Source organism: Saccopteryx leptura, chromosome 9 (genome assembly GCF_036850995.1).
Source record: "Saccopteryx leptura isolate mSacLep1 chromosome 9, mSacLep1_pri_phased_curated, whole genome shotgun sequence".
NCBI classification, from domain to species: domain Eukaryota; kingdom Metazoa; phylum Chordata; class Mammalia; order Chiroptera; family Emballonuridae; genus Saccopteryx; species Saccopteryx leptura.
Window position 1 is genome coordinate 86,319,030 of NC_089511.1, and position 22,937 is coordinate 86,341,966.

The window sequence follows — 22,937 nt, forward strand, 5'->3', positions numbered from 1 at the left end:
TGTTATCATATAGTAGTTTTTCACAATATTTTGTACAGTTCTATGTATTCTTTAGTGTCAGTTACTTTTCCTCTTTCATTTCTGATTTTATTTATTTAGGTCCTCTCTCTTTTTCTCTTGATGAGTCTGGTTAAAGGTTTGTCAATTTTTTTTTTATCTTTCTTAAGAACCAGTTTTCAGTTTCATTGATCTTTTGTATTTTTTTAACTCTATTACATTTATTTCTGCTGTGATCCTTATTATTTTTTTTCTATTCACTTTGGGCTTTGTTTGTTGTTCAATTTTAAGTTCTCTTAAATGTAACGTTTATTTGAGATTTTTCTTGTTTTTTGAGGTAGGCCTTTAAAGCTATGATTTTCCCTCTTAGGACTGTACAGTTTTTGATATTATATGTTCTCTTTTATATTCAGTATGTTTTTAAATTTCCCTTAAGTCTTCTTTTTTGAATCATGAATTATGTTGTATAGTATCTAAGTTTTTGGAAATTTTTCTATCTTTATCTGTGAAAGATTTCTCATTTGATTCTGTTCTGGTAAGAGAACACATTCAGTATAATTTCAGTTCTTTTACGTTTGTTGTGATTTGTTTTTTGGCCTAGACTATGATCTGTTTTTTGGTAAATGTTCTGTGAATGCTTAAAAAGAACACATAGTTAGTTTGCTGTTGTTGAATGGAGTATTCTATAAATGTTGATTAGATTTTGATTCTTTATGGTGTCCCTGAGTTCTTCTGTATCATTGTTTATTTTATTGTCTAGTTATACCGACTGTAGAGAGTGGTTGCTGTACTCTCTAACTGTATTTGTGGATTTGGCTGTTTTTGTTCTATCAGTTTTGTTTTATGTATAGATCTGTTGTTTGGTACATACATATTTAGGATTTTTATGTCTGGTTGTATATTGACTCATTATCATTTTTGTACCTCTTTATACCTGATAATTTGCTCTGAATCCTTTTTTGATATTAATGTAGCCACTCTTGCTTTCTTTTGATTTTTTTTTTTTTGCATGGTATATATTTTTCTTGTTTAACTTTAAAATACCTATATTGTTGCATATAAAGTGAATTTCATGGACCGTGAATATAATTGGATTATGACTTTTTTTATTTACTTTGCCTGTTTTTAAATTGCTGTTTATATGTTTTTAATATTTAATGTATTTATTGATATGTTAGGGCTTCAATTGTCTATCATTGTATTTATATTGGTTCCTTCTTTGTTACATTTTTTTCTTTTTTTGCCTTTCTGTATGTTACTTATACCTCTTTTAGAATTCCATTTTGATATTCATTTAGTGTTTTAAGTGTATTTTTTCTATGGAAATGTTATGGTTGATCTAGGTATTATGTTATACTATATTGTCAAAGATTCGGAAATAACAGAAGTATAGCCAATGAATCACTAAAGTGAAATTAGTAAAAGTTTATGATGCAAACACCAAAAAGTTTACAAACTGAGAGGGTGGAGTGTTCAGACTAGAATACGGAATGAGGCTTAGGGCTATACTGTCATAAAGCAGCTTAGATAGTGAGAAAGCAATGCCTGTTTATCTTCATAGGGACTGTTTATAATATTGGAATTTTCAGTGGTTACCTCTATCAACCTGGGGAAATAGTTCAAGTTTTACTTGATTTCTAAAGGCACATGCAAGAAATGATCCAGGTCAAGCTGGTCTTGCAAAATAAGTGAAATTAAATATTGTTTATAATACTAATCTGGTTTTATCTGCTCAGGGAATTTTCAAGGATTGTCTCTATTTTTTGTTTTCTGTTTTTTGTTTTAATGATATTTAAATTTATGTAGTCTACTAAGTATAGAAACCTTACTTTCATTCAAGTCCCTTCCTTTCTCCCCTTTATAAGTATTTTATCCAGTTCTTATACATCCCTTAAAAAACACAAAAGACAGTATTAGAGCCAGACAAGGGTGGAATCGTAGGCTTCCCAGTTGATCTTTTCTGATACAAATAGGAGCTGGGGCCACAGTTTTTCCCATGGTGTTTAGCAAATTATTGTGTATAAATGTTGTATATTGCAAGCTGACCTCTTTCCTGGTAGCATCTTTGGCAGGGTGTAGGTGTTACTGCAGACCTTTTTGCTTTTGTTTCTGTTTTCATTCACATTTCTGGATGTTGGCTTCTCACTCACCTATCCAGAATACATTAAGCAAAAAGAAAACCCAGGAGTTCTCTACTATGCTTTTCCTTGGATTTAAACATCTCTCGTCATTCTGTCTTCCTAGCTTCACCTTTCAGAGTGTTGTATATAATAACCCGGAGTTATAGTTGCACTTTGCAGGATAAAAAGGGAAAAGTACCTCTGTTCCTTCCTTTGCTGGTACTGGCAGTCCCTCTTCTATTAAATTTTAATCACAGTATGTTGTTTGTACTCTGTGAATGTCACTTATCAAGAAACTGTAGTTCACTTCAAGAAAAGTAAGAAAGCTGTTATTCTAAAGGTGGTTATGTTTAATAGAATAAGAAAAATATTCACATCAATATAATACACAAAGGAAGAAAAACTCCCTGAGACAAATATCTACCAAGATATGGATGTTTATAAACAAGGGTGATCATTACTTCAAGCAGGATCGGGAAAACCTTCTAGTAAATGGGATTGAAATGTAGGGACATGGAAGGATGCATTTTCAGTGGCAGATATAAAATGAGTAACATTCTTTGTCTTTCTAGGCATAAACTCAGATGACAACTGTTCAGTCAGCTTAACAAATGGGTGCCTCTTGGCCATAGCAGGCAGAGCTGTTTTTTGTATTTGTTTTACAAGTTGTCTTTCTCTTCCTCTCATGCTCAGGCCTGTCCTGGAGATCAGAATGTGTTGGTCTTTGGGGGGGTGAAGATGTGTTGTCACTGTTTTTGTTTAAGATTCTTAAATGCTTACAGTATGTGTCCAGGCCTAACGGATGTTATAGCTTCATTTCTAGATAAACACAGTAACTTAATTTAATTCAGTTTAAATCAGTAAACAGTTATTTAGAGTCTGCTGTGTGTGTCGGACTGTTAGAGAAGGTGAACATTTAACAGCTTCTAAAACTGCTAGGTTCAAAGTATTTTGACAGATACTTTTACTTAAATTATTGCAAAGAACTAATAATTTGTTAGGGGGGACAATTTAATACAAAGTTGATTGTTTTAAATGCCATATAAAGATAATTGTAGAATTAAAGGATAGCCGTGATTCCAGATGAGCGTGAATATGGACAGACACATGAGTAACTGAACTCCAAGAACTAAAATTAAGAAGTTTCTTAGAGATGAACCATTCTGCCTCAGCCTGTTCAGGCAGCTGTACCAACAACAAGATATAGCCTGGGTGGCTTATAAACAGTGAAAATTTATTTCTGACAGTTCTGGAGGTTGGGAAGTCCAAGATTAAAGCACCAGCAGATTCAGTGTTTAATGAAGGCCAACTTCCTGGTTCTCAGAGAGGGAGCTCCCTGAGATTTCTTTTATTATAAGGGCACTAATCCCATTCATGAAGACACCACCCTTATGACCTGTTCACTTCCCAAAGGCTTTACCTTCAGACCATCACACTGGGGAAACAGATCTCAACCTGGGAAATGTTAGGGGGACACAAATACTCAGTCTTTAGCACACCCAGCCCTGCATCTTACAAATGAAGAAACTGAGGCTCATGCAAGAGCAGTGGCTTTCTCAAGGCTGTAGGGTTTAAGGAAGGTCCAAGGAGAAACACAGTTCCCCTGACTCCCAGTGAGTATTGTTTCCATGGACCTCCAGAGAGAACTTAGTTCTTTGAGAAAGACTCTGACTGCTGATTTAGTTTATGTACGAATGTACAAAATCTCTGTCTGAAGGTTCCTTTACTCAGTGCAGCGGGTAGAAGTCCACACAGGTGAAGCCCACAGGGAGGGAAGTGCATCCTCCTTCCTGGTTGAAGGATTGTTTAGTGTCAAATTTTTTGACACAGCAAAATAGAGTTCTATTAGGTAATATCTATGAAGAGTACCTGGGGTCATTACCCTTTTAAATATTTTCTAAGCTATTTTTGTAAACATCTATGGCTGAATTAGTGGAGAAAATGTAATGATTAAAAAACAATCTTTATTAGGATATTCTAAAAATCATTAATTATATTTAGTTTCTTGTAGCTGTTTTTTTCTTTCATCAATGTAGAAAATGGATTCTTTTTTTATAGTGGATGACTTATAGTGAGCAATGTAGGATTATTCTTAAATGTAAAGTATCTGATTATATTGAACTGAGCCAGGAATGTTACTGATACAGAGGTGGCAAACAAATTTCTGTTTGGACCAGTGTTCTTGAGATCTACTGTAAACACCAGTAATCTACATTAGTAATCTTCTAATACATCACTCTATGTCAAATTAATTGGTCTGAAAAACTGCATAGTTTCTTTTGCAAATTAAACTGGGTATGATGATTTACGGGCTCATTTTCCTTGTGGTAGTATTTCAATAGTTTTATTTGTCAATATTCTTCATCAGTGAGGAGTCTAGAAAGAGACATGAGACCCAATTTGGTTCTATTTGTGTGATATTGAACAAATTCTTTCTTGAAGACCCAGTTTTATCTAGAAAGTGAAGAAATTGAAGTAAATGGCATTCCAGATGTATTTAATTCTGAAAATCTTTATTAAAATAAGTAAAACTAAGAAGCCACAAGTTACCAAGTTAAAAAATAAACATGTGTAACTTGTGGCCTGGATCATGGTTTTGATCCAGTACTCACTCTCACAGTATCCGAAGTCTTTTTAATGCTTTGTTGGTCTGCTACCTCTCCAGTGTTCTTTATCTGCTAATCCTCTGAAAACCTATGATTTTAAAAGAAGTACAAATTTTTTGGTAGTTTTATAATTATTGCAATGTCTGTGTGTTTAACACCCACAAGTCATTCTTCCCTTATTAAATGCTTTCATTTTTTGCTAGACTGGAATTTACTACTTTAAAAAGAGATATGTGATGATCAATGTATGCCAGAAAGAATATTTATTTCTGATGCATTACCTACAGATATTAGAGGAAAATAATTTTTTCTTAAAATATATGGAAAACAATATAGGTTTGGAATTATATTGGTTTTTTTTTTAGTAATTTGAGCTGCCTGTATTTTAAGAAAATGAAATCTGTCTTTGCATTAACACTGCTGTTGTGTTATTTTTTTTTTTTGAAGTGTGACTTTGGTTTTCCTATTATTTCGGTTCCCTTTTTTATTCTCCCTCCCTGCCCGTCTTTCTCTACACAGGGTGGGTATTCTGCTCCCTCCTTCTCTCCTTGGCAGGGCTCCTTCCAGGGGACCCCACGGACTGCTCCGCCGCACCCGCACCCGCATCGCAGACAGAGTGAGTCTGTGCCTCTCACTCCTCTCCTGCTGTCTTCCCTTCCTAGTATCTCCCTTCTGCATGACTCGTCCCTTCCCAGCACCTCCTCTCACGGTGACCTGCGGGCGGGCGAGTGCTGAACCGGCACTCCCTGGGCTTCCCTCTCTATTAACACTTGACTGCATGAAAATAGACTCCACTAGAGCTTTAGGAAAGCTGTCTGAAGTTAATTTCATTCTAAAGCTGTTAAAACCCATTGCCCTAGACCTACTGACATGCATCTGTCTCTAATGCATTTTCTTTTTCCATGATCTTGAAATATGTGAATAAAAACTGTTTTTAACTGGTTATGTTAAAAAATAGACACTATCAGCGGTGGTAAAATGAACAGATGCATACTGTTTAGGGAACAGACTTATTAGACCATTGCACATTTCTTTAAACATTTGTTAAACAAAAGGATTTGATTACGTTTCACTGTCTTCTAAAAGAAAAATATTTTAAATAATTTTAAGGGTGTTTTTTAACAATTAATATTTCCCTGTAATTTACCAGCTGCTTTACAAGTATAGAAGAAATGGCTTTTGAATATGCATGGTTTACTAACATTTCTAATGATTTAGTAATTGTTTAGCTTTTAAAAGGTTTGTTTACATTAAATCTGCTTTACAAAAATTGTTCATTATTTTATATTATGTGCTTAAATACATCTGGTAAGTTGATTATATTTTATCTTTTTTGAAAAGTCACCCAGAAGAGCTAATGTTAATGAAAAAGAGATATAAATACTTGCAATCAGAGTCACTTTTTTACCTTCTTCATAGATTTAGTCTGATTTGTGATTCAGTTTTTTCATAAATTATTATTATATCAGTTTTTTTAAATAAGTTATCCATATCTGTGTGATGTTTCAAAAGTTCAAAAGGGGGAAATTTTAAGCAATTAAAAATGTGATTTATTCAGATAAATTTTTTTAATTAAAGTTATTAGGTATTAATGTGAATTTGAGACCAGGTTTGGAGTTTATTTTTTTTACTGCTCTGCCTCCCCTTGCCTTTGGCACTGTTTGTTTTAAAGATAGATAGAGCAGAGAGTTTGTATAAGCTTTATATCAGGTTACCCAGTAGAGCAGGTCAGTTTGTTTAGTGGATGCAGTGAGAAGAGAAATTTCTCCTGCTTTTCCAACGCACACCATCTCTGTAAACCCTTCTTTTTACTCTTATCTTCAAGTTGCTTTCTTTTCTCCTCTATTTAAAGATTTCTAGCACATACGGTATTACACTAAATTCTAGTGAGTTCATCTGAATTTCAAGTGCTGTTATAACAAATGATAGTGTATTTTGGGCTTGTCACCAGTAAGCAGCATGGTTTGACAGGTTCACCTCAGGTTAGCACACCCACCTGAAGCCCATTTTTACCCCTGTTCTTTCTTTCCCCCACTCTTCTTCTCCTTCCTCCTTCTCCTCAGCTAGCAGTATATGGGATTGAAGTTTGAGCTTAATTATTTTGTATTGCAAATAGTTTTAGATTTATTTTTAAAACATGCTTCTCAGAAACATCAATTTCACTAGTTTATTTGTACAGTTTTAGAGTTTTCTTATCTCTCCCCTGAGTCATTGGCTTTCTACCTTCAAATGCTTCTTCCTCTTGTCCTCTTAGGTTTAGCTATCTTTCTCATTTCCAACTATGAAGCAGCTCCTGTCCTGCAGTGCTGCTATCAAGATCTGTCTCTAGCTTTTCAAGGTCAAACCTCCTTTCTCTGCATCTCCAACTTATTAGGAGAGTTTGGTTCTCCAGAGTTTGGGTGTGTTAGCTGCCTAAGAGAAGAAAACACACACACACACACACACACACACAGAAGAAAGGTTTGGTTCTCCAGAGTTAGGATGTTTTGCTGCCTAAGAGAACACACACACACACACACACACACACACACACACACACAGAAGAAAGGTTTGGTTCTCCAGAGTTTGGGTGTGTTAGCCGCCTAAGAGAACACACACACACACACACACACACACACACACACACACACACAAGAAAAGTTTGGTTCTCCAGAGTTTGGTTGTGTTAGCCGCCTAAGAGAAGAAAACACACACACACACACACACACACACACACACACACACACACGAGTCTTTCCATGGTAAGTTCCACCGGCTAACACAGCTAAGAGAACTGGCCCTGGGTTTGGTCATTGAGGTTTGTAGGACTTGTTTGTGGGGAGTGATGACTACTAGACTTGTTCTTATTTTTTGACAGCTGAGCTTGAAAGGTTCCTTTAGAGGAGAAATATGTTCTAAACTACATTATTTTGAATTTACCCTGAGAACAGCTGAAGCAGTTTACTAATAAAATCATGTTATTTTTCTTTTTAATGATAAAATATAGAGAAGAAAAGGATATGAGTTATGGGAGTAAATCCAGTAGTTTTACAGATCTCTTCTTTTCCTACACTAAACATTCAGTGAATTGTGTTTGTCTCCACATTTAGTTAGGATGTGATTCCTAGTGCTGACTTCTTTGGAGAATTTATTCTGTAAGGGATGGCAGAGAGAATTCACCTACATTATAATCTGTTTCATTAATACATTATTTTGGATGCCCTCTTGAACATCAATTTAAGTGAATTACCTTTAATTGGAAATATAGAAGCTAGACTTTTCAGCATAAAAAAGATAGCCCAGTCTCAATATGCAGAATGAAATCACTACTGTTCACAGGGAGTATTTAGCTCTGGTCCCTCAAGGAAGCTGCAGTGTATGAGGAATCCCTTGCCAAATTTAAGAATGGCTCTAGAAAAATAGAGATAAAAAGAAAATCCTAGTCTTTAAGTATTTTTTTCTTTCTCAGAACATTTTGATTTATGTATTTTTTCTCAAGTATATCACTAGTCTCAACTTGAGGATGTCTGTCCTCCGATTTCAAATGAAAATTTTCTCTGGGTTAGCAGAGACGACGTACATAGGCTCTCCCCCTGTCAGCAGGCACTGCAGCTGCTGCCCAAACCGACATACCTAGCACTGGTTCCATCTGTCTCGCTGCCAGCTGTGTCAGATTCAACACTGATTAACCTACCACATCGTGAAAAAAACTTAATAAAAGGAATTAACTTCTGGCAAGTAAAAAGCCTTAATGGTAATTTCAAATAGCATTTCTTGCTAGAGCATATGCTTCTAGGAATACTTGACTTTTCAAAAAGTTTATTTTGAAATAATACCAACTTCTTACCATGCCTAAAACAACTTTTAAAATTTGCTGTTTAACATCTTGCTTGAAAGAATTTAGAAATCCTATCTACCTTTACCTCACATGTGCAATAACTTAGATAGGAAGAAAAAAATTGTTTTGAAACACCAAAATAACAAAATGCATCTTAACAGCCCAACAGTTTTGTGTAGTGCTGCCTGATTTCTGAATTTATATTATAAAATAACTAATTGTGGATACAGAATGACATTAAGAATGATGATTACATTGTCCTATATCCTGCTCTTACCACCTTCAGGGGTTGTTTCACAAACCATTTTGAAAACCAACAATTACATTACAACCAAGTATGTATTTATTGAATGAAACTATGTGTTTAAACCAACACACATTTGTGTGTATATTTAACATTCAGATAAAAGATTCATGAAATAGTCCTTTGCCTTAGGACATATGATATTCTCATATTTTCTTCTCAATTTTTTGTTTTGCTTTTTTTCCACATAGTATCATTATGTGCATATTTTTCATATAGTAACTATTTCTTGAAAACATTTTAATGATTTATGTTATTACCATGTAGATATACTCTAATTTATTTAATCTTGTCCTGTCGGACATTGGTATTATTTCCACCCCCCTATCCCCGCCCCGCTGTTAAATAGAAATACTGTTGCAGTGCAGGTCGTTCTTGTGTACAGGTCAATGTTAGCATCTCCCTTCACCTACATGGATTTCTAGAAGGGTGTTACTTAATTTAAGGCTGTGCCCTTTCTAGACATGCTTGTTATATATTATTAAACTGTCAAAGCATGCTTATGAGGTATGCAGTAACATGGCTCAATCTGATTGGCTTTCCCGTGTGACTAAGGAGTGCCTCAGCTTCAGTGCTTTAATGCGAAATTAGCTTTAGGAGTGACTTTTCATAAAAATAAAATGTCTTACAGTGAAATGGAATCTAGAGTGACTCAGTAAAAATGAACAAATTCAATTTTACAGTAGGTAAATTTTATTTGAAGTGTGGTTTATGTAGGGTATGGCTCTTTGTTCCTTTTTGCATCTAATTCAAGTGCTATTTAGTATAGTCATTGGCTGACTAGAAATGTGCATCAACTTCATGGTCCAGGAGGCTGTCCATAAACCTAGGCATGGCTTGGTTTCTCTCTCAACACCTTCCATTATGAGAAATACAGCAATTACTGTGTTCTGTGTGAGCCTTTTATAACAACCTGCTCTGCAGATTGGAGGATCGTTAGCTGTAGTTGTTGCTATTTCTAATGCCTGCTGTATCCTACTCTGGATGAATATACCAAACATATTGGTCATACCAATGGAATTGTACTTTTATGTTACTTAGTTTTGTTTTCTGAACTACTCTGTATCCCAAAAGTAGATGTTAATTGGTTCTCTGTCTTAGAGATATGAAAATTAAGCTTCTTATACTGTACTGACATGCCTGTGTAGTAAATCCTTACTTAAGTCACTGTTATTCACTTTGGTAGTTTTTAAAAGCAGTTAACTGATCAACTAAAGAAGAGCCATTGAATTTCTTATTTTAGAATTTATTTACATTTATTAATCAGGTATCTTTTCTAAGTTCTTTGAGATTGAGAGACACCATTCTAAGACAGAAGGAAATAAGAGCATTCTGATTCCCAAGAAACCTTAGAAGCTGGGATTGGGTTCAGGTACATTATAAAGCAGAACTCATTTAACCTGCAGTAGTCTCCCCTCTTCTTCACGGTACACATTCCAAGACCTCCCATGGCTGCTTGAAGCCACGGGCAGTAACGAACCCGTATTTTCCTTTCTATACACACACACTTCATGGCTTCCCTTTGGCATATTTGAGTTGCCAGCATCACTCTTCTTGCTTTTGGGGGTCATTATTAAGTAAACAAAGGATTACTTGAACACAGCACTGTTGGGCTGTGACTGTAGGTCTGAAAACAATAGGGCTACTAAGTGACTAAACAGGTCGCATATACAGTGTGGGTACACTGGGCACAGGATGGTTCACATCCCGGTGGGATGGAGAGAAATTTCATCGCATTCCTCAGAACAGCAAGCGCTTAAAAAGCGATGAATTGTTTGTTTCTAGACTATTCCATGGAGATTTTCAGACCATGGTTGATCACAGGTAACTGAGACTGCAGGTACCTGAGCCTGCAGACAAGGTGGGACTGCTGTAGTTACACTTAGGGACATCTCTTTATTGATGTGTGGGGCCTCACTTAGAACATTAAGACATACACGAAGATCATATTATGCGCTTACTGGTCTTCAGTGCAACAGCAGTAAAAGTAAACTAACAAATACTGAGTTGTATTTAGTTTATTATGTGGAAGACTGAAATTATTAAAAATAATTTCTACTTCACAAGAGATTGCATGCAGTTAAATCTTTTTAAATCTTTGGAATATGAAATGAAATTGTGTCAGAATTCTTTTGAATATTTTATTTGGAAAAATCCTACAAGTGATTCCTTTTAAGTGATTCCTTTTACATACACTGTTTTGAGGTATGAATATTGGTATTAACTTGTAAAAAAGTTTAACACTCTAGCAAAAAGTATAAATCTATTAGAATGTTTTTACTTCATACAAATATATTAAATAATAATGTATAGGGAAAAAATATCAAAGGATAAGCAGATACTGTTTGCTGCTGCTACCCAGTCATGGCAGTTCCTCAGTGTTGCGTGTGGTCTCTGACACCATTGTCCTGTCTCTCTCTTGTCTCTGCGCTCCCATTGTGCCATTGGCAAGGAGTGGAGAAGTTAGTCCATTACTTCTCTGACAAAGCGTGGTACAGTACAATTTCAGATTTTTTCCTACCACCTTCTTCATAATCACTTTTTTGTTTTTGTTTTTTATTCCCAGTTTGCATGATGCATGTCAGAGCCTGCATGAAATTACAGGCATGTTAGAGATGGCACCATTTTTGTCTTTCTTTTATCCTTTAAAATGTATTTAATAATAAACTCATATGTACCAAGAAAATAATTTTAGGTAGTTCCTGTTTCTGTTATACAGTAGCATTATTACACTTGAGAGCATTTCCTGCTTCCTACCTTACATACTTTGACATGTTTTTACTCCATCAGAATTTGATATAACTGGGGCCATCTTATTGTTGATGGCTTTAGAACAAGAATGTTTACAGAAACTGATATGAGTGTTTTCTCTTATGGTAATACTAGAAATCTTTGAAGTGCTGTGATTGGTGACGGTGAAGTTTTTCTTGGTGAAAAATGCTAATTTGCCTTTTCTTGTATTCAGTGTATTTCTTAAGTGGGTGCCTTGGTACCACTTTTTCAACTGCTCCACAGTATGGCTTAAATGTGGTGTATGAGAATTATTCTGTGTAGGATACATCAGCTAAGAAGAAAATAGGACATTTTCCAGTACCTTAATGTTGGTATTGCATATGCCTATTGAGTTTTTTAAAATAATTATCTGGCTATGTTACATATTCGGAAATTCTGTGAACTCATTGGAATTATCCAAATAGCACAAAATAATTTAGTTTTAGCACTGCATTTTAAATTCTCTGTGGGTTCAAATTCTGGCTTTGTCATTTGCTAAAGTGTATGAATTTGATCATGTTACTGAAGTTCATTTAACCTTAGCTTACTTATTTACCAGAAGACATTACCTCTCACCTGTATAGTCTTGTGATAACTAGAGATCATACATGCAAAGTAGAGTCTAACTACCTACCCTTGGAAAGGTGGGAAACCCTTTTCTCAGCCCAGAGTATAATATTTCTTAGGTATTTTTAATAAACTAAGCACTGTATATCTGTGATCATTTATTATTTATAATGATTTGATGTGTTATAGATATTATTATCCTTTTATAAATTATGAAATTCCATCTCAGAGTAGTGAGATAATTTACCCAGTGTCTCACTGATAGTGAGTCACAACTCAGAACTCAAATCAGTCTGATTTTAAGAGCTAAGTGATCTTGTACTGTGTTGTACTAGCTCCTTCATAGAGCCATATGTAAATTCTTTGTAAACTTTAAAGTGCCTTGCGTGTCCTAGCTCTAGTGTAGCTCCAGAGTGGCACTTACAGAACCTTGCCTTCTGTGTCATACCACATATGCCTGCTGTGGATTTAAAACATTTAGATGTGACCAACATTGTTGACATATGTATTTGGAGCCTTGAAACCTTGTACTCCGTAGCAAGTCAGTTACTATTACACTGCTATAAACTTGCCTCTCTTCTTTTTTCCCCCAAGACCCAGTTACAAAATGACCATGGCTTAAATTAAACATTTTCACACCTAAATCATAGGTACTGTTTATAGAGTATATTTAATGTTTTGGGAGGTCCTGTGATAAGTATTTTACATGAATAATGTAAAATATATTTAATTATTATAGTTAGAAGTAGAAAATATCTGAATGCTTATTAAGATAATTTTCACAACTCATTTTATCCAGAAAGATCTGGTCTCCAAGTAAAAAACATTTGTGGCTTACCTGGTAGGTACATATGTGTTCAAGTTAAAAGGTGATCTGTCCTGCTCTCCTTCTAAACATGAATCATTAAGCTAACCCCAAACTTATTTAGGGTAAACATTTTTTCTATTATAAGATTTTTTCCAACAGTGTGTTGATAAACTTGTTTTTATTTGATTATTAGTGCTGTATCATTGACCTAATAGGGAAGTATTATTTTGATAATTTATTATCAAAGAAGTAATTCTGGAACATAACCACTCACTAAAACTTTTATCTATTTATTCATTTTTCCAGAAAATATGTATTTTCCAAAAAAATACACACACATATATTTCCTACTGTGTCCCAAATACTGGGGCTACCAACTGCAACCAAAAAAATGACTAAAGCATGTTGCATGCCTGTAGGGACTCATCATGGTCTCTGGTTATCTTTGTAAGTAGCCCAGAACAGACATTTAAGATTATCATTGAGGATGCCTACCAATCCCTTGCACAATTAATTACTCAGTAGTGTCTTTTGCTGGCACTCTTGACCTTGACATATGTAACCCTTGCTTCTGAGAATTCTCAGAATAGTGTGCTAAAGTCTTTGTATCTAACAAAAGTAAGACTTGAAATTACTGAAGTCCAGTTAGGAGCACTTAGCTCTTTAAATCTAGGGATGGGTCCACATTTTAAAGCTGCACTAACCAACCCTTCTACAAGTTGCAAGGATCGAGTAGTAAAGTTCTACTTATTTGTGACTGTGGCAGTTTCCTGAAGTCCCCAGGTAGTGGGGGTTCCTTTTGCCCCGAGTCTTCCTGGCTTCGATGCCTGTGAAATGAGTGGGCAGCTGCCCCAGAGGTGTGTTCTGGCATCTTTAAAGCCAGAAACCTGAGACTGTCTTAAATTCATCCTGAGCAGCCACTTACCTGTCCCACCTTCAAAATCTCTTTCAATTCTCTCCAGTTTTTCTTTCACTATTCTCATTCTAGACCCTTATAATTTATCACCTGGGCTCGTAACAACGGCACACTGCTTAGCTGTTTTGCTTACAATCTCATCCCCTCCTCTTACTTTCCTCACTGATTCCACCCGAGTGACGTTATAAGATACACATTGGATTTTAATGACTCTGCTGCTTAAAATTTATCATCTCCAATTATCTGCTGCACAAGTCAGACCTACTTAGCCTGACATGAGTTATGAGTTGACCCTTGCCTACACTCATTACCAGCACTGTGCTCTCCAAATACAGTCTAACAGCTTGAAGTTACTAGAACATACTGTTCTTTTTTTGCCTCTGTGCCTGTGCCTGTAGTAGTCTTCTGTACACATAGTGCGTCCCTTTGTGTCTACTTGGCAGACTTTTACTCATCTTAAAACTCAGATATGTTTGTGAGTCTTGGATGCCCTCTGTGCCCTCTCTGATCAGGCATATGTTTTCCTTTTGTTCCCCGTGCTGTGTCTGGAGACATGGCCTCGTTTGTTTACCTATCTCCCTTACTGGGTTTCTCCACTACAGGAAGAGCATTGTGTTCAGCTCCTTATTTTCCTGCACCTAATAGTGCATGATGCATCATTGACAGTTCAAAAAACGAATGAATGATCTTTAATATTTCTTCCTGTTGATCTTATTACCCATGAGAACATGGGATCTTGTTTATATTTAGAATTCATTCTAAAGATGTCTGAGGGCATAGAAACAGTAGTGAATGTGGGCAAGGTGAATTGTTAACATTTTATCTTTGTATTAATACAGTTTGAGTGTTTAGAATTTGGGGAAATTGTACTGCAGGCAACAAGCTATCAGAACACATCTCTTTGCTTGCTAGATGTTAAGAGGCAGCTTGTTGCTCAACTTGCCAGTAGGTAATTAATGACATTCCAGTGCTTAGTGGACAGCCAGTGCTATGCAAGCTTCCACTTATCATGAGCAGGTCATCTCCTTGGTCCTTGCTGTAGTCCACTGATTTTCACTGGTGTGCCACAAGAGTTTCTAAACATGCAGTACCTGACTATTTAGTCAGGGACACTGCCCTCATTTCCCTTAGATTGTCAAATAAAAAAATGACAACAGTCAACACAGCAATAGCTGTCTGGTGTGAATGAATCAAAAGTATACCAATTTTTTTGTCAGATAGGCAAAAAATGTATTTTTGGGTGTGCCATAGAATTTTAGTAATTAGTTTATGTGTGCCATGAGATGAAAATGGTTAAAAACCGCTGCTATAGTCACATCTTGATCTTCAAGAGAGTTTTTCTTTTTTAAATTATTTTTAATTACAGTTGACATACAATATTATATTAGTTTCAGGTATACAACGTAGTGATTAGACATTTATATAACTTACAGAGATCACTCTGATAAATCTAGTACCGATCTGACACCCTCCGTAATTATTACAATAGTATTGACTATATTCCCCATGCTGTACTTTATATACTTGTGACTACTCTATAACCAACAATCTGTACTTCATAATCCCTTCATGTTTTCTCTCATTCCCTATAGCCCTGTCCCATCTGGCAACCATCAGAATTTAAGAGACTTTTTTCTTTACAGTGGTATAATAGATATCCAAATTAGTTTTAAATAAATGTTAAAACAATACATTTATTTTAGGGTAGGGAAATTGTATCAGACCACTTTCAGTAAAAGTATAAAATCTACATTGTTTATTATGTAGAAACCAATGGTTTATTTGATATAATCAAGTGATAGTTTAAACTCTCTCTCTCTCTTTTTAGTGAGAGAGAGAGAGAGAGAGAGAGAGACGGAGACAGACAAGAAGGTAGAGAGATAAAAAATTTTTTTTTTAATTTTTATTTTATTTTATTTATTCATTTTAGAGAGGAGAGAGAGAGAGGGAGAGAGAGAGGAGAGAGACGGGGGGAGGAGCTGGAAGCATCAACTCCCATATGTGCCTTGACCAGGCAAGCCCAGGGTTTCGAACCGGCGACCTCAGCATTTCCAGGTCAACGCTTTATCCACTGCGCCACCACAGGTCAGGCAAGAAGGTAGAGAGATAAGAAGCATCAACTTATAGTTGCAGCATCTTAGTTGTTCGTTGATTGCTTTCTCATATGTGCCTTGACCTGGGGGCTCTAACTAGCCAAACCAGTGATCCATTGCTCAAGCCAGCGACCTTCTGGGCTCAAGCCAGTGACCTTGGGGTCATGTCTATTAAGATCCCACACTCAAGCTAGCGACCTTGGAGTTTTGAACCTGGGTCTTTAGCATCTGAGGTCGACGCTCTATACCAGGGGTCCACAAACTTTTTACACAGGGGGCCAGTTCACTGTCCCTCAGACCATTGGAGGGCCGGACTATAAAAAAAACTATGAAGAAATCCCTATGCACACTGCACATATCTTATTTTAAAGTAAAAAAACAAAACGGGAACAAATACAATATTTAAAATAAAGAACAAGTAAATTTAAATCAACAAACTGACCAGTATTTCAATGGGAACTATGGGCCTGCTTTTGGCTAATGAGATGGTCAATGTCCGGTTCCATATTTGTCACTGCTAGCTGTAACAAGTGATATGACATGCTTCCAGAGCCTTGACGCGTGCCACCGGCGTCACCAGAAATAGTACTGTACCTGAGCAACACCGCGCTTTGCGGCGCCGCCACATACAGTACTCTTACCACCAATGAAAGTGCGGCGGGGGCCGGATAAATGGCCTTCGGGGGCCACATGTGGCCTGCGGGCTATAGTTTGGGGACCCCTGCTCTATACACTGCACCAGCACCAGGCTAGTTTACACTTTTTAAATATAATGTTCAGTGTAACTCTTCTTAGTTGAAAGACTCAAAATTTTATTTTGAAAAAACCTGTGTTTTCTAATTCTTTTCTATTTGGTGTGGAGTTTCATTGCGTGGGCTGTCAGCTGCACGACTTTCTGTCTGCTGTATTCCACGTGGTCCTCTGTCAAACAGCAGTTGGCTGGGTGATACAGTAATGAGGACCGTGCAGATGGGTGATTTATCTGCAGGTCACAGTGTCCCTTTTCTGGAAAGTTGGTTTTCTTAAATCAGTTTCTTACTTCATCTTAATAGAAAAGTCATACCTTCTTATGCTTTGAGCTGATGGCACATAGTTATACCTTTTTTCCTCACTGGCAATAGACATATTACAGTGAAGTCATTTTTTATATTTCAAGTTTTAGTTGCTTTAAGATTTTAACTTGAGACTGTTGTTTTTGAGGTGAGTGGGAAAACCGACCCTCTCTGTGAACTGTCCGGTGCCGCCTCTCTCCCCTCATGGTCTGCTCTCCTCTTTCCCTTCCGTAGATTTTAGTTTGCTCAGTGAGCTTCTGCTCTGTATTCTCATTTTTCTTGTGCATATGATTATTTTGGCATGCTCATTTTTTCAAGGGAACCCCAAGGAGAGTCTTATGAATTAGTTACATGATAATTTTAGTACCTTCATTCTTTTAATTTTTTTTGTACTTTCCTTCTTAAAAGTCAGTTTACTCATCTCTATGGTGACTTATTATGAGATGCCCACTGACTTGGAAGTCTAGGACATTTTTCACTTGAAGTAAAACTGAAATGGCTTATTTATTCTAAACATTCTTTAAAATAAGACTTTAATGTAACATTCTTTGTGGATTAATTTGAATATTCATTTTTCTTGATTTTATTATTTTTTGAATAGCAAGTCAGCCCTATTGCATCCTGGCCAGCCATCCGTCCACGAGTCAGTGACCTTTGTTCCCAGTCCCTGGTACGCTGCCATATCTAATCCCTCGCTGCTAGCCTGGCCACCATCGCCCAGGGGCTGTTCAAGGAAGTGAGAAAAGTTCAAGACAAAGGATGCAATATAGATAGATCCCCTTTCTGTTGGGGGAAATTAGAGATACTGTGTAGATTGTTTATGAATTAGCATAGTTTTAAAAAGTTATTTTATTAGTAAAAAATGGTCTTTTAAGTTCATGTGCCAAGCTTTTTTATATTTTCAGCCCACAATAGTTAATAGAAAGTGTGTGTGTGTGTGTGTGTGTGTGTGTGTGTGGTTATATATTTATAGCAACCGCCTCTATATCAAGACATAACCAATAGGCTCGGCCCCATATAAACTATTTGGGTCATTGAAAGATAATGTTAAGATTCCTATTTCTTTACTGAATGCACAAAAGTGATAGAAATTGCATGTTTCCTCTGATTTGTGTATAACCACACACTGAGCTCCAGAAAAGTATGTGAAGGCATATTGGCCTCCAAAGAACTTTGCTGTTGGAGGCTTCCGAGCTTCATTCAGGTTCCAGGCAGTTTCAGATTTGTTTTACCCTCAGCCATCATTCCAGAGGCCGGTCATTTGTGATTTTGTTAAATGGCTGCTCTCTCTTGAGCAAGATAATCTGTTTTCCACCTATCAGCCATAGAAGAACCGTAGTGATCCCTCCTGTCACAGTGAGACAGAATACACATATGGTAAGAACATTTTGTTCTGATACTTTTTAACCAGAATATTAAAGGTAGGGTAACATTAGCTAAGCGTGTTGACCTATTTTTGTTTCATTACAATTTCATATCAACTGAGCATATAATCTTCATTCTAAACCTTGTTTATTTGCTGGTAATTTACACTTCAATAATACTTCCTCTCTTCAAGTGTGATCAAGTGCTATGTAGCTTTTTTTAAAAAAAATATTAAAAATTGGTAATATGCTGAAGGTTACAGATACTATCTGAATGCTTCATGGAGAGTAAAACCATGGTGCCAGGAAATCCTTTTGTCAAACTCTCATATAAAGTTTTAAATACTTAATGAATCAAGTAAGGCAAGAATCTCTTTTCAACGATAAATCAGTATGTTCAGATTTTTTTTTTCCTGTTTGATTTTGGTCTTGTTTAGTGCTCACTGCCTGTATCATTTTTGTTTGCATTATCACTCTCGTAATGTGTCTCATGAATTCAGTTGATTATTGCAATTTATTTTTTAATTTAAAAGAACCTCACATCTAACTAAAACTTAGTAAGTACCAACATGGCCTAATTGGAACTTATGTTAATTCCGGGTGGCATTTCAAAAATGAATTATTGTTAATGTTGTTTTTAATTTTAATAGCCTCAAGTACTACAGCCTTCCAGCAGCCTTCCCAGACCCACAGACCACGCCCAGGGAAAACTAATAAAGTCGCCACCTATCGAGGACCACAGTGAATGCGCGGTGCTGGGCGGACATCAGGGTGCTGTGCATCCGGGTGAAAGCATCAAACAGGACTTGCAACAAGAAAGCAGCTGTGGTCTGGGAGAGCGGCCTGCTTTCTCAAGCCTGCAGCTCACTAAGGATGTGGCTAAGGGTACGTCGTTGGAAGCAGACTTGAACATGACCGTGGATGTTCAAGAGCCTTATCATTTGGCAAATGATCAAATTAATGACACGCAGGTTGTGCCCACTCCTCAAACACTTACCCAGTCAGGCACAGCAGACCCGGCTAAGAGCTTTGGGAAAATTCAGTCTGCGCTGGAAGACTGCACTTCTCAGCCCAAACCCTTGCAGCTCTTGAAGCCATCCATCTTGAATTCCTCAGTACCTCCTTCAGTTTCTGAATTATCTCCAAGTAGGACTCCCACCTGTAAGAACTCACCCATAATCGTACCATGTAATTCCGCAAAACTTCAGCTAACATCTAGTCAAACAAATCTCGCAAGTAATCTAACTCCAAAAGCATCTAAGCTCCGCCCTCCTTCTGGCACTTTCAAACAAAAACAAGTAAGCAACCCCCGACTGGAGCCTCAAAACTTCCAGGCCAAGACAAGCATCCCAAGGCCACTAACAAAGAGAAAAGGAATCATGCAGCATCCGAATGGCAGTTTGAACTCTGGGGATTGTTTGGCCTCTAGTCGATATTCTCGTCTTCCTAAACCAAAGATACATTAAGTACATAGCCATCACCTGCCAATTTGTTTTTTTTTTAAACAGTCTATTCTGTAATAGTTTAACATGCAGTTTGCTGCCATGATGGAGGTCCCTTTGAAAACTTGCAAATCTTAAAAATTAAAATGTGGAAGCTTCTACTAGTTTGGACTCTTCCATTTTATATCCTGGTTGAAGTACATAGCATTTAAGTGTCTTTGTCTCAGGTAAACACAAAAGTTTGCTTACTCATGTCAGAGGCCTGCAGGAGGCTCTAATCATGTTATCTGTCCCTCTGCACATCAGAAAATTTTAATACTTCACTTAGTGGGTGAGAAATGTGCTTTCCTTATTTTAGTCCTTTTAAAGTCTGTGTTAATTGTGGTTCTCAAGAGCCTCACTCTTTCATGCATCCCTTTTGTGAATATGGTTATTATTTTAACTAAAGACTTGGTGATAATGAAAGACAATGGCCTGTAAGCAGAGTTTTGCCCAGTGATTTGTACATTTGGAAGGTCTATGATCAGGCCTTTAATGGGGAGTCTATGTAAGTTTTATTTTTCCTTGTTAGGATCAGCAAGGTACTCTCAGTATTTACCAACTATCCCAGGCTAAAATGTTTCATATTATATATAAATCAATTATATATGACTTTGACTTTAACATCTTGTTTTTTTACACACACACCATTCTGTTTGTTTAGTTACTGGATGAAGTTTGGAAAGCTTGAGGTACATCATGAAATCCGTACCTAAGGATGTACTCATTAATCACACGTTGGTGCTCAAGTTGGGCTGGTAATTCTGTTTGAACCCAATAGGTTAGTGACCCATGGTAGCTTTTCTAAATTTCCACAGCATCTATTTTAAATTCTTTTTGTAGTTTGTATATTTATTGACTTTTTGCTCATATCTGAAAACTGGAACAATGGACTTAAAACGTACAATTTTGATGGTATGTAAATATCCCATACATAGGGATTAAGACTATTTTCTGTAGCAAAACAAGTTAAAATATTTTGGCAATAATTATAAATTGAAGTAAAACTATCTTGAGAAAGCTAGAAAACACAATTGTTTAGTGTTGCTGAGTTCTCCAGGGTTCCCTTTTATGCCAGTGTATGTTTGACCATTTCTGGAAAAGTAGATTTAGAAAGAGGAACCTGTGTTATACTGAAAGGTATTAAAAGCTATATCAATGGCAATGTGCATTGTTACGTGCTAGGCAGACGGCGGTGGAACCGCCAAGGGACCAGAGGTACTGACATAATCATGCTGCAGACCGCACTTCCCGGCTCATAAATGGGCTCCTGTTCTCCCAGATCATGGTCTCTCCAGGTGGCTCGCCTGTTGCTGCTTTAGTTAGAATTCATGTCTTTAAGAGAAATAGGTTTTACTATGTAAATTTTGTTATGATCAGCTGACCAAAAATGTATAAAAGGATTCTGGTAAAAAAAATCACTCATATTTCTAGGGATTCCTTTTAAAAATGTACGTCGGTGAAATCGTCAGCCCCTTTTGGGGAAATAATAGCAGGCACTCTAGTGTAAATTTTGCAAGAGGTGATTATTGTCCTTCTGAGGCAGCCTTCCCTTACCATTCGAGCGGGTTTGCCATTTGCTGGTCAGGAACCAGTCAGTCCTGGGTGTGGTGACAGGTGAGCATTGTGCTTGCATGTGACAGCACTTCTGAAGGAGGAGAAGCACAAGAGTTCAGGAAGTTTTCTCACTGTCCAGACAGTGTCAGTATAGAGTGGTCAGACATGTGAGCAAAGCTCTTGTTTGCTCATGGAGATCAGCAGCAATGGCTGCAGCAGTAAGTGGGCACGTGGTCTTTCATTTTGAAGGAGAAAGAAATCTGATCTCATGGGTTGCATATAGTCTATCATCACTCTGTATTTCTCTAAAGTAGAACATGCTGGTGAATCAGGAGCTTTTTGGTTGAGCTGGCAGTTGATAAAGACTCTTCAGACACATCCAGAAAGGGCAGGGTTCTGGGGAAGAGACAGGAATGCTAAGAAACCAGAAGGCAGCAGGAGAAGGAGACCTAACAGGAGACGGATTGACTCTGTAACAGAACTCCCAGGCCTGACTCTGCAGGACTGAGCAGGGCTGCTGAGCACAGGGCACGGCGCCAGCACTCAGTCACAGGGTGCCAGGGGTTGGAGCTGACACTATTTTTAACTCCTAATCTGAGGGAAATGTCTTTGCCTGTTATATGAAAATACTGATTCTTGCAATTTGTTCTCATATTTTCCTGCTCTTGCTTCTTCCTGATGAATTTGTAGAACTATGAATGAACCCATCAGTTCTCGCTCTCTGTACCTTTGTTGAGCCTTAATCTTGGCAGAAAGCTCATCATTATAATTATAGAGCATAATATACTTGAGAGGAAAATTTAGGATGCTTGCACAAAACAACAAAGTCAGCACCTGCAATTGTCTTTAAAAGCAGCTAGAGTATTAGGTTATGCTGCTCCTTGGTAAATGTTAAGTCAGAAGTGAGGTGAGGATGAACTCGCCTGCTTTGGCTTCATCTCTGTGTAGTGCTTCTCATATCAACCCTGTTCCAAGAGCCCTGCACAAGGACGTAGCTCACTCTTTTCCTTCGTTCTTATGATTTCAGTGACGATGGTGGCAGTATGAACTCAAGTCCTGAGGGACATGTTGTCTCAGGATTGGTTAAGGTTCACGTTTATGAAAAAGAAAATTACTAGAGTATGTAGAATTATACATTTGGCTGTTAATGGGATGCATATCTTTTTTTTTTTTTAAAGAAAGCTTGGTCTAAGGAGCGTATCAATACTGGTGCGCGTTTAAGGATCACATCATTTTGATGTTAAATCATTTAGAAAGTTTCTAAAGACTGAGACCCTCTAGCGTTTTTCTTTTGGAGTCTCGTTTTAATTTGTGCAATATTTTCAGGCATATATACTACTGTTCATTGTATCTAGAATGGTATTAGGGAGCCTACTAAGTATTTTAACAAGTAAAAACCTGAATATAAAGGAAAATAACAGATTTGCACTTTAATGAGCTTAATTGCTTGGAGCTGTGCCTGAAATACCAACATGCCTCCTAT

At 36.9% G+C, this 22,937-nt stretch overlaps 1 protein-coding gene across 6 annotated transcripts in view; it reads left to right on the plus strand.

Moving 5' to 3' along the window:
• Nucleotides 1-22,545, plus strand: part of CCSER2 (coiled-coil serine rich protein 2) — a 164,357-nt gene extending 141,812 nt beyond the window's left edge. For 4 of the 6 annotated variants that reach the window (XM_066349889.1, XM_066349890.1, XM_066349894.1 and 1 more), the window contains one exon: nt 19,067-22,545. In XM_066349889.1, the coding sequence (XP_066205986.1) occupies nt 19,067-19,882 (816 nt within the window). In that variant the 3' untranslated portion in view covers nt 19,883-22,545. Of the gene's footprint in view, nt 1-5,242; nt 5,340-11,296; nt 11,337-19,066 lie in introns of all 6 variants that reach the window. The other 2 variants (XM_066349891.1, XM_066349892.1) reach the window with 2 other exon arrangements.
• Nucleotides 22,546-22,937: the final 392 nt, after the last annotated feature.